This window comes from Tiliqua scincoides, chromosome 12 (genome assembly GCF_035046505.1).
Source record: "Tiliqua scincoides isolate rTilSci1 chromosome 12, rTilSci1.hap2, whole genome shotgun sequence".
Taxonomy (NCBI): domain Eukaryota; kingdom Metazoa; phylum Chordata; class Lepidosauria; order Squamata; family Scincidae; genus Tiliqua; species Tiliqua scincoides.
In genome coordinates, this window is record NC_089832.1 from 2,965,140 (window position 1) to 2,977,370 (window position 12,231).

General features: G+C 47.8%; 1 protein-coding gene across 1 annotated transcript in view; it reads right to left on the reverse strand.

Annotated features, from left to right (window-relative positions):
• Positions 1-12,231, reverse strand: part of GPC3 (glypican 3) — a 172,927-nt gene that overhangs the window by 30,197 nt on the left and 130,499 nt on the right. Inside the window, exon 7 of the mRNA XM_066640180.1 lies at positions 3,454-3,607. Coding sequence (XP_066496277.1) covers positions 3,454-3,607 — 154 coding nt within the window. The remainder of the gene's footprint in view (positions 1-3,453; positions 3,608-12,231) is intronic.

Genomic DNA, 12,231 nt, shown 5'->3' on the forward strand with positions numbered 1-12,231 from the left:
TGGACTAGATGGGCCTATGGCCTGATCCAGTGGGGCTATTCTTATGTAACATGATGGTATTATTCAAAAAACACCAAGATTTAAAATTTTTGACTAGTAGTGGTGTCACCCCCCCCAAGCATGTGTCACCCAGTGTGGCCCACACACCCCTAGTGATGCCCCTGGTCCGGTCTCTGAAATGTCACCGCTGCCAGCCAGCCAGCCAGCATGCAGTCAGACTGGATTGGCACCTGTGCTTCAGTTCAATCCCCCCCCCCCCCCCAACTCAGCCATGATGCCCACTGGAGGATCTCAGGCCAGCAATGACTGAATGCAGACTCCCAGATCCAGAGCTTGCTGTGTCACCAACCTTCCAAAATATTGGGGAAAATGCTGTAATTTCATCCCGGAGACTCACTCTGACATCTGGGCGACGTAACCAGCACATGGCTATGCATGCACTTGCTATTTTGAGACCTGCCCAAGTGCACAAGTTCCAGGCTGCTCTTTTCCAACATAAAAACAGGAAGCAAAGCCCCAGCCATCTACAAATGTTTCACTGATCACATGAACATTTTTATTTTTGAAGTGGAACCACAGCTGCAATATCAACAGATCTACTTCTAGGCAGGTCTGAGAAGAGGATGTCTGGGTTGGGCCTGTCCCAGAAGACAGTCCTCTGCCCAAACCAGTGGTTGACTAGTGATCACGCCCATATCTATCTGGAAATGGGTGCAGGAAGGGTCATGTTTAGGAGCTGCAGGGCCAAATTAGAAACTTTCTTGCAGGTTCCAGGTTCACAGCCAAGTCTGTAAAATCTTAGAGTCAAACTTTATTCTAGACCAGGGGTGTCCAAACATTTTGGCAGGAGGGCCACATCATCTTTCTGACACTGTGTCAGGGGCCGGGGGGGAAAAATTAATTTACATTTTAAATTTGAATAAATTTACATAAATGAATTTATTAGAGATTGCACTTATATGAATGAATGAAAGTCTTGTAGTAGCTCAAGTCATATAAAAGACCTTGCACAAAGCAAGGCCAGCCTTTCCTTTGCTGCCACTGCTGCATCACAGACATGAACTGCAGGTAGTGGAGGGAGCCCTCATCCCACAGCTCAGACGAGATGTTGAATAGTCGTCCTCATGCTGAGAGCAGTTGCGTCGGGCCAGCACAGACTCCAGCAAGTCTCTGGAGGGCCAGAGGCTCATTGGAGACTGGGGGCTCCCCGAGGGCCTGATTGGGAGCCCCCGAGGGCCGCAAGTGGCCCCCGGGCCGGGGTTTGGGCACCCCTGTTCTAGACTTTCTACCTCTAGGGTAGAATGGAAAGCAATCAAAACGTGCGCCTAAAAAGTGCATGTGGGTTAATGGACCAAATGGATCTAAGCAAATTTTAATGTAAAACTGCTTTCAAGACTAGAGTAGATGACTCTAGCACAGGGGCCCCTTCAGTGCAGGGCTCAATCGGGAACAACTGGCTCAACGATGGCCCTGGGTGCAGGCGCTGAGCCAGCTACTTAAATGAGCGGCACAAGGTTAGAATAGAAAGGTGGCCATTTGCCCAAGACCACCAAGTGAATTCACGGCAAAAACAAGAGCTGAACAGGGGGACTTGATCACAAAATTCCACAGGCTCTTTATGGATGGGGCTGAAATCTTTGCACCCTCAAACGAATCTGGGCATGTGGATTTGTACAATGGAAACTTGTGCTCCATTTCCAACTTAAGCCCTCATTTCCACATCTTGCTGCAGGGAATGGCAGCTGTGGGAGGCTGTCTGGAGCAGGAGGACTGCCGGAGGGGGGCCAGAGAGAAGCTTCACTTCCTATGGACATGCGCGCTTATGTACCTGATCATGCACACAGGCCCTCGCCTCTTTTGTCCCGTGGCTACCATCAGTATAGCAGGTCATCAGGAAACCTGCAAAACCCACTTGAGCGTGGAAACAAAAATGAGGCGAGGAGCAGCGCATTCCCTTTCTAACCAGCTTCCCTGTTTGTTTAAAAAAAAAATGTTCACCTCCAGATGGAGCGAAGAAGGAAGCCTTCATTTAACACTGCAAACACGGGCCTTTCTCACCACCTCCAGAAGGGAAGGGGTAATTCAACTGGGGAGAAAGAGAGTGTGAAGGAAAAGGGCTGGACATCTCTCTCCCTCCAAGGGAACTGCCTCCAGCCAGCTCAGCAGCCCTGCAGGGCTGCAACTCATTAAGAGGCAGAAATGTTGAGAGATCCAAATCGCGGGTTGGCCACATCTTGCAGGGCTCGGCCCTCAGGACTGTGCAACACCAGATAACACCGAACATTCCTTCCTCCACATATGAGCTCCACATGTCACCCACCAAGTCCAATATTTACCGAGGCTGATAGGATAACTCGGAGGTCACTCCTTCTCTCTTCCCTAATGTTTTATTATCTCCATGTTTTATTTACCCGTTACATAAAATATACATTTTTTTCCACCCTTTATAGGGAGAGTCTTGACAGGCAGCAGCCAAATACCTCAGCTTTCACTCCATTAAAGAGTAGGTAATTGTCCCAGATCAAGGGGAGAAAACTTATACAAGCATCTGGCCTCATTTTAAGAGACCCTGTTTTCCTCTTTAAACCTGAAAGCTGCAGGGCTGATTCTATCCAGATTCCCGTTGTCCAGTCTCGGACCAGAGAAACTCACAGTCCTCAGAGAGGGGTTGTTGGTCAGAGCAAGTCAAGGCAAGGCAGATTTAGACGAGCAAAATTCGTCACATTTGGGGCAGCCCTTGTCCAATCCCATTTCCACTGAGCTATCCTACGATGGAGTCTCCAAACCAAACTCTTCCCTTGGTCTTGGGAACATAGGAAGGGACCCATAGTACGGTGCTTTGTAAGAAGAAGGTCCTGGGTTCAGTCCCTAGATGCCCCTTCCCCATGAAATGGCCAAGGAGCAGCAATCAACAAGTCCCCTGCCTGATACTCTAGAACAGCGGTTCCCAAACTGTGGGTTGCAAGTCAATTTTTGGTGAGGCAGGGAGCGTTCGTTGAGCAGAGCCTCCAACTGAAACACGAGTGATGGAAAGATCAGATAACTAATTGCTTCAAGCCCTGAGGTTATTCACATACCAGGTAGCTGCTAATTGCCCTGCAAAGAGCTCAGCTCCTGCAGTTTGCAAGGAACTGAGCTCCTGAAGCTTGCAAGCATGTGGCCTAGGTATCTTAGTCGACACTCCTAATAAATAATAAATTGACACTCCTAAAAAATAAATACTTCTAATAAGTTGACACTCCTAATAAATAATTCCCCTCCCAGAGGGGGTCCAGAGAGCTGAACCAGTGACCCAACTCAGCAAGTAGCAGCTGCGTACGAAAAGAAGGGAGAAGAAGCAATGTTGGCAACAAGGTTGGAGATGAGCAGCAGTTAGACAGCAGTGAAACAGTGATGTTTGGTGCTTGGGCACTCTACCAAGTCTGAGAGGGAAGGTCAACAGACTCTTCTTACCTGCTATGAACCTCAGTTGATTCTTTACCCTTATTTCACCGTTTCCAGACATGTCACAGTCATCCTCATCGTCACAGTCCCCACTCTCTGCCTCATCCTCATCTTCTGATTTCTCCAGACTTTTCCGGCGGGGAACTGACACTCTTTTTAACAACTGCAAGACAGGTGGCGGGGGGGGGGGGGGAGAAAAAGACACCGGAGGTTAACAAAACATCTTCTGAGATTACAGCCTCATGGACACCTGAAACAGAACCAAATCCATTCAGGAAAACGGATCGAGCTTCTGAAGATTCTCCCCCCCCCCCCGAAAAGCCGTTCTTAGCGCAGAGAAACTAGTGCCCTAAAGAGAAAGGTCCCCGCTGATGGAGTCAGAAGGTCTACGTCAAACGTTCTCCATGAATCTGATTTGCTGAACGCCAACTGTCTTCGGCTTGTTTAGAGGTTGAACCCACCTCCAAACCTGCACCCCAGGACCCCTCCGAGAGACCACCGGACAAGAAGGGTGGGCCAGGGTCCGGTTAGCTGAAGACGGCCGACAACTAGCCATTTCCTTCAAACAGAAAATTAAAAAAAATTCTCTGCTCGGGCTGGCCTGAAATGAATCGCTCAGTGTTCCTTGCCTGCTTTGGATGAGCGTTTGGTGCAATTTTGAATTAAAATCCCAAAATGAAAGTCACCAAGTCGTAGATGGGGACTGCATCTATGTAAGTCCTCCCAATGCATGGCTCTTGGGCTGCTATCTCCTCTGAGCCCTGCCCCCCCATTTTTCTCTCCCAGAATGCCAGGGTGGTTCTGGAGTTGCACCTAGACCTGGGAGATTCAAATTCCTGCTCAGCCATGAATCTTCCTGGGTAACCTTGGGCCGGTCACTGTCTCTTTGCCTCACCTACCTCACAAGGTTGTTGTGAGGATAAAAGGAGGGAAGGAACCATGGGCCCCTTGGAGGAAAGGGGGCAGAAACATATGAAAGATTAATAATATAATAATAATATACAGTATTTATATACCGCCTTTCTTGGTCTTTATTCAAGACTTTATTCAAGGCGGTTTACATAGGCAGGCTTATTAAATCCACGCAGGGATTTTTACAAATTTTTACAAATTGAAAGAACCACTTTCAAGAACCACTACATTCAAGGTGTTACACTCCGATCTGGTTTAACATTCTGGCCTCCATCCTCCCACGCTCCGAGCAGATGGAACAGCTCAGCTGCAGCTTGCCAGCTGCTTCAAGGTCGCATGGTGCCGGTGGCCTCGAACTGGCAACTTTGTGGATGTTAATCTTCAGGCAAATGGAGGCTCTACCCTCTAGACCAGACCTCCTGCCCTCCTGATTAAATAAATAATCTTCCCCCGGCTCTAAAGGGTGGACCTTGGGGTTCTAGAAAGAAAAAATGGAAGGAACTCTTATCAGCCTAGAAGTGTCGACGCCACAGTTAAAGTCTCCTTGTGGCTGGCCGTGGGTGTAGGCCAAGTTTCATGCCAAACTGCTTGCTACGAGTCAGACGAAATATCTGCGGCAAGCGGCAAGGCGGAAGTGGTGAAGACAACAGAGCCCATAAGGCTGGCGTTTCTGCGAAGAGCGTGGCTAGGTGCCCCGACCCCAAAATGATGGCCTCCCAAGCCTTTAATTTGGGGGTCAAGTGCCAAGGAAGGCAGACATTCCTAAAATAAACCAGAAGACAATATAGCTGTTACCATACTCCTGGGCATTATGGTCTGTTATACTGTTCTATATTATGATGCATGCTGTATAGAATGTGTGGGTGAGTGTGTAGAGTGTGATTGCTGGAACTGTAGTATATATTTATGCTGGTATCCCAAAGGTGCATAAATTTTGTTGTGCCGTAGCACAATGACAAGTTACTACTACTACTACTACTACTACTACTACTACTACTACTACTACTACTAACTACCGCGGCATCTCTCTCCTTAGCGTTGTAGGAAAGCTGTTTGCCCGAGTTGTACTAAAGAGGCTCCAGGTACTTGCAGAGAGCGTCTATCCAGAATCGCAGTGTGGATTCCGAGCCAACAGGTCCACCACTGATATGGTATTCTCCCTTAGACAACTGCAGGAGAAATGCAGGGAACAACGACAGCCACTCTTTATAGCCTTCATAGATCTCACAAAGGCTTTCGACCTGGTCAGCAGAGACGGCCTCTTCAAGATTCTCCCCAAGATTGGATGTCCACCCAGGCTCCTCAGCATCATCAGATCTTTCCACAAGGACATGAAGGGCACTGTTGTCTTCGATGGCTCCACATCAGACCCTTTTGACATCCGAAGCGGAGTGAAGCAGGGCTGTGTTCTTGCACCAACCTTGTTTGGGATTTTCTTCGCTGTCCTGCTGAAACAGGCCTATTTTTAAAAAGGGAAAGAGGGGGGACCCGGGAAACTATAGGCCGGTCAGCCTAACATCCATACCAGGTAAGATGGTGGAATGCCTCATCAAAGATAGGATCTCAAAACACATAGACGAACAGGCCTTGCTGAGGGAGAGTCAGCATGGCTTCTGTAAGGGTAAGTCTTGCCTCACAAACCTTATAGAATTCTTTGAAAAGGTCAACAGGCATGTGGATGCGGGAGAACCCTTGGACATTATATATCTGGACTTTCAGAAGGCGTTTGACACGGTCCCTCACCAAAGGCTACTGAAAAAACTCCACAGTCAGGGAATTAGAGGACAGGTCCTCTTGTGGATTGAGAACTGGTTGGAGGCCAGGAAGCAGAGAGTGGGTGTCAATGGGCAATTTTCACAATGGAGAGAGGTGAAAAGCGGTGTGCCCCAAGGATCTGTCCTGGGACCGGTGCTTTTCAACCTCTTCATAAATGATCTGGAGACAGGGTTGAGCAGTGAAGTGGCTAAGTTTGCAGACGACACCAAACTTTTCCGAGTGGTAAAGACCAGAAGTGATTGTGAGGAGCTCCAGAAGGATCTCTCCAGACTGGCAGAATGGGCAGCAAAATGGCAGATGCGCTTCAATGTCAGTAAGTGTAAAGTCATGCACATTGGGGCAAAAAATCAAAACTTTAGATATAGGCTGATGGGTTCTGAGCTGTCTGTGACAGATCAGGAGAGAGATCTTGGGGTGGTGGTGGACAGGTCGATGAAAGTGTCGACCCAATGTGCGGTGGCAGTGAAGAAGGCCAATTCTATGCTTGGGATCATTAGGAAGGGTATTGAGAACAAAACGGTTAGTATTATAATGCCGTTGTACAAATCGATGGTAAGGCCACACCTGGAGTATTGTGTCCAGTTCTGGTCGCCGCATCTCAAAAAAGACATAGTGGAAATGGAAAAGGTGCAAAAGAGAGCGACTAAGATGATTACGGGGCTGGGGCACCTTCCTTATGAGGAAAGGCTACGGCATTTGGGCCTCTTCAGCCTAGAAAAGAGACGCTTGAGGGGGGACATGATTGAGACATACAAAATTATGCAGGGGATGGACAGAGTCGATAGGGAGATGCTCTTTACACTCTCACATAATACCAGAACCAGGGGACATCCACTAAAATTGAGTGTTGGGTGGGTTAGGACAGACAAAAGAAAATATTTCTTTACTCAGCGTGTGGTTGGTCTGTGGAACTCCTTGCCACAGGATGTGGTGCTGGCGTCTAGCCTAGATGCCTTTAAAAGGGGATTGGACGAGTTTCTGGAGGAAAAATCCATTATGGGGTACAAGCCATGATGTGCATGCGCAACCTCCTGATTTTAGGAATGGGTTAAGTCAGAATGCCAGATGTAGGGGAGAGCACCAGGATGAGGTCTCTTGTTATCTGGTGTGCTCCCTGGGGCATTTGGTGGGCCGCTGTGAGATACAGGAAGCTGGACTAGATGGGCCTATGGCCTGATCCAGTGGGGCTGTTCTTATGTTCTTATGAACTGCAACAGAAGGCATCTATCTCCGGACCAGATCAGACGGAAAGCTCTTCAACCTCTCCAGACTGAGAGCAAAATCCAAAGTCCAGCTGAAATGTCTGCGTGACTTCCTCTTTGCCGACGATGCAGCTGTCACTACCCACTCTGCCAAAGATCTCCAGCAGCTCATGGATCGTTTTAGCAAGGCCTGCCAAGATTTTGGACTGACAGTCAGCCTGAAGAAAACACAGGTCATTGTTCAGGATGTGGACTCACCTCCCTGCATTACAATCTCTGAGCATGAACTGGAGGTTGTCCATGACTTTGTGTACCTTGGCTCAACGATCTCCGACACTCATTCTCTCGATACCGAGCTAAACAAGCGCAACGGTAAAGCAGCTACCACGTTTTCCAGACTCACAAAGAGAGTCTGGTCCAACAAGAAGCTGACGGAACATACCAAGATCCAGGTCTACAGAGCTTGCGTCCTGAGTACACTTCTGTACTGCAGCGAGTCATGGACTCTTCGCTCACAACAGGAGAGGAAACTGAGCGCTTTCCACATGCGCTGCCTCCGACGCATCCTCGGCATCACCTGGCAGGACAAAGTTCCAAACAACACAGTCCTGGAACGTGCTGGAATCCCTAGCATGTATTCACTGCTGAAACAGAGACGCCTGCGTTGGCTTGGTCATGTCGTGAGAATGGATGATGGCCGGATCCCAAAGGATCTCCTCTATGGAGAACTCGTGCAAGGAAAGCGCCCTACAGGTAGACCACAGCTGCGATACAAGGACATCTGCAAGAGGGATCTGAAGGCCTTAGGGATGGACCTCAACAAGTGGGAAACCCTGGCCTCTGAGCGGCCCGCTTGGAGGCAGGCTGTGCAGCATGGCCTTTCCCAGTTTGAAGAGACACTTGGCCAACAGTCTGAGGCTAAGAGGCAAAGAAGGAAGGCCCATAGCCAGGGAGACAGACCAGGGACAGACTGCACTTGCTCCCGGTGTGGAAGGGATTGTCACTCCCGGATTGGCCTTTTCAGCCACACTAGACGCTGTGCCAGAACCACCTTTCAGAGCGCGATACCATAGTCTTTCGAGACTGAAGGTTGCCAATACTACTACTACTACTAAGACGTCCATCCCGACCAGACACACTCTCAGTGGGTTCCAGTGAAGGGCCTCCTGCTGGGTGAAATACATGTGCTGCAAGGCTAAAACCTCTGGAATTTCAACCATCAGAGGAGATCTCAGAAGAACCCACACTATGAACAGAGCTTCTGGGAATCTGGAGACTGAACCCGATGCAGGGACATCTCAATATCCTTCAGGTATTTTAAAAATATTTGGAATACTTTCTGCTACTTCTTTAACTGCTCAAGCCCCCCCTCCCCGCTGTCGCCGCCACAATGTCTTTGGGTTCTGCGGCTTACGCAACACATCTTGCAATGCCTGTTAAGAACATAAGAACAGCCCCACTGGATCAGGCCAAAGGCCCATCTAGTCCAGCTTCCTGTATCTAACAGCAGCCCACCAAATGCCCCAGGGAGCACCCCAGATAACAAGAGACCTGAATCCTGGTGCCCTCCCTTGATGTCAAGGGGCCACTTTGCAACCCCCTGAATTCGAAAAGCAAGATTTAATAACAGCCTGGCTCTCACCATAGTGATTAGTTGCTGCCCTTTAGAAGTTCATAGAAACATTCCAAAATTTTGTTTTTCTGAAAAAATGTCCTTCTGAGTTACAGCCTTCAAGATGGCTATCAAGTCTCATCTCACCCCCCCCCCTTTGCTTTTGCAGGGGTCTACATCCCTTCCCTTCCTTACGGCATGCTCAGGCTGGCACGTGTGGCCCCCCTTTTGTCCTCACTACAACCCCATGAGGTACGCAAGACTGAGTTACAGTCTGGCCCAAAGTCACCCTGCAAGCTGTGATAGGGATTTGAACCTGGATCCCATCGGTCCAAGGCCAAAACTCTGTCCACCAGGCTGACTAATAAGGAAGGCAGTGGAGAAAGAAATCACACTGCTATGATTTCCTCTTGTTCAGACATGCAAGTCACCCCTTGAGGCTGAAGTCATCCTGTGATAAATAACTCCTCAAGCGGTTTGTAATGGCATTACCCAGAATTATCCAATTAACTTCTAAATGCCACAGCCAGAAGACTGTTGCGGGCCAGCCCAACACCCCAAACCAGGACAGGCATGTTTTGGTCTCACCAACTTTTTGCTCTCCCTAACCCCAGACACCTACACTGAAGGTTTGGCATATGCAAAGCAGAGACTGCCTTCATCCAGGGGGCAGCTACTATTTTCTGTGTGTGCTTTGCTAGAGTCTCTGATCAAACAGATTCTGCAGGCTCACATAAAACCCTGCACCACCTCTTTGACCCAAGACTACATAGGGCCAAAAATAAAATGACGACTCCCTTATACCGCCTCCAGCTTTGAAAATTTATCACCTGGATACATCCAGAGGCTGTTTGGGGATGTGCTTTTTTTTCTGATCGAGTGTTCTGCTTGCACATGGCAGTCTGACAAGAATGCTTCAGTGTTTTCGCTTCTGCACAAGTTGGCCCCACGAGCCGCACCGATTTCCTATTAAGTAACAATTATGACTGTTTTGTCTCCCCCCAAAATGATATTCGGTGGTTTCTCGGCCTTTAAATAGCTGCTCTCGCAGAGCACTACCCTGACATTACGGCTGGTTTCTATCTTGCGGGAAGAGGCAGCAAAATATACAACCCAATAATCAGCAAGCAGCATTCAACAATAAGCGGGTTTTAAGTTAATGACAATTTACCCAGCTGGAAGAGTTTAAGCAGCACATCCTCTTTCCTCTCCTGCCAAGCCAGAAAAGAAAGTCTCCAGTTCAAGGCATCCAACTTGGAAGGAAAGGTTAAAATCCAACTCTGTGCATGCACTTGTGAACATTTGCACAGCACCTTTGGAACACACAGAGAGAGCGCAGCCCGTTCTACCTGAGAACATATTGAGAGCAGGAAGGGATGCCTCATAAGAGCACAAGCCTACAAGCCAGTGGGTCAGACCATCTAATGGAGCAAGCTTTTTCCCCAGCAGTGGCCAGTCAGATGCCTCTAGGAAGCCCATGTGCACAAAATGAAGTCAAGGGACATCTCCCACTGTTGTTCCCCTGCAAATTGTTCTCAGGAGGTTCCATACAGCTAACACAATGAAGAACCACTGGTCAACACACCAAAATCTTTAACATCCATGCAGTAGTGAGGACTGGAAGGCTCCAGATCTCCCCAGGGGGAACATTCCACAGTTTTGGCCACCACCAAGAAGGCCCTGCTTCTCATGAATACCTACTAGGTTTCTGAGCAGGTCTTCCAACAATGATCATAAGGGAAATTCAAAGGGGAAGGTGTTTTTTCAGAGATCCTGGTCCTCAATGCCCAAACATAACTTCTCCAAGTCTAGTACAAGGGCTCAATTCTTCAACACACTACAGCGAGCGAACTCATTTGCTCACCTGTGTTTTTAGGGTACATCAGTCTTAACAGCAGCCCAGTTCCCTTCTGCCATTTCAGTGTCCCTCATTATTATGGCATTCAGTATCCCCCCGCCCCCGCCATCAGAATGGAGGAAATTTTGAGAGCACATATCCTGCAGGGTAGTCACATCTCTCACACAGAAGTACACATCTCCAGCTCCCCTGATGATTGACTGGAGCCAGTCTCCCAATATCTTACACAATCTGGACACCCAGGAAAATAAGTGCACATGAATATCCTCAAGCATCAGCTATAATTTAACCTTAATATTTTTTTTAAGTAATGAGAAAAACACATTTTTTAAAGTAATTTTTGTTGTTGTAATTATAGTAATGGCCTTGCAGTCTAGACCCCCAAGCAGAGTGGCCCGATTCCCCCACTCTTCTGTCCTTATAAGGACATTTGCAAAAGTCAACTGTGTGTTTTCAAAAAAAATCCACTCAGCATAACAAACAGCTAAAATGTGACCTCAAGTGTTCAGATAAGTGAAGAGGATTTCTTTCAAATGGAGGGTTCCCTTAGGAGTCTGGCAAAGCCAAATCTGAATTAATATTTATACTCTTCTGGGGCATGCAGCTCTCCTTTAATTTAGTCTGCATGACTGAAAGAATTTAATAAAATTAAAAAAAAAAAAGATTCTAGGGGCAGTGCTGAAAATTCTCCACATATTTTTCCATAAGCCTTTTGGACAAGGATCAAGCGTCAAGATTGGAATGGGCTAATAATGGGTCTGCAGCTAAAACAATAGCCAGTTATACTTTGTTCAGTTTTTCTAGTGATTCTAAGTGTAGGAGAATGGCAGGGAGGAAAGGAAAGGTGTGTTTGCGCAGAAGGGCCTGGTTATTCTCTTGCACTTCTCAAAAGAGGCTGCTGCCTACTAGGCCAGGCTCTTGATCCAGCTAGCCAAGCACTTGCCAGCACAGACTGGCAGCATCTCCCCAAGGTTTCAGAGATAAGCTACGAGGTCTCCCCTTCTTCACTGAAATTTGAAAGAAGCAGTTTTACCAGACTATTGGATTCCAGAATAGTGACTGTCAAGTACTGACAGGACTCCTAATTGCCAAGTTTTTGTGGGTGGTGCAGATTTTGGTGCACCTCTCTTACTTTTCCTCCAAGAGGTAACTTTTCCCTCTTTGAAGCCCAGGTGTTAATTAAATGTACATTTGCTCATTCACACCACAGGTCTTCCAAGTGATAAAAATATGGCCATCCTGCCTGCCTTTAAGAGGATTTAAGGGTGAGGTCTGGCAACAAACAAATCAAGGTTTAATTCTAGTTACAGAAGAATTACATGAGACATCATTTAAGTTCCAGATCTACAAACCAGGCTTGTTAACTTCAGAGGTATTATGGAAGGGGGAGAAGATAACTGCACCCTGGATCACACTGCAGTACACCC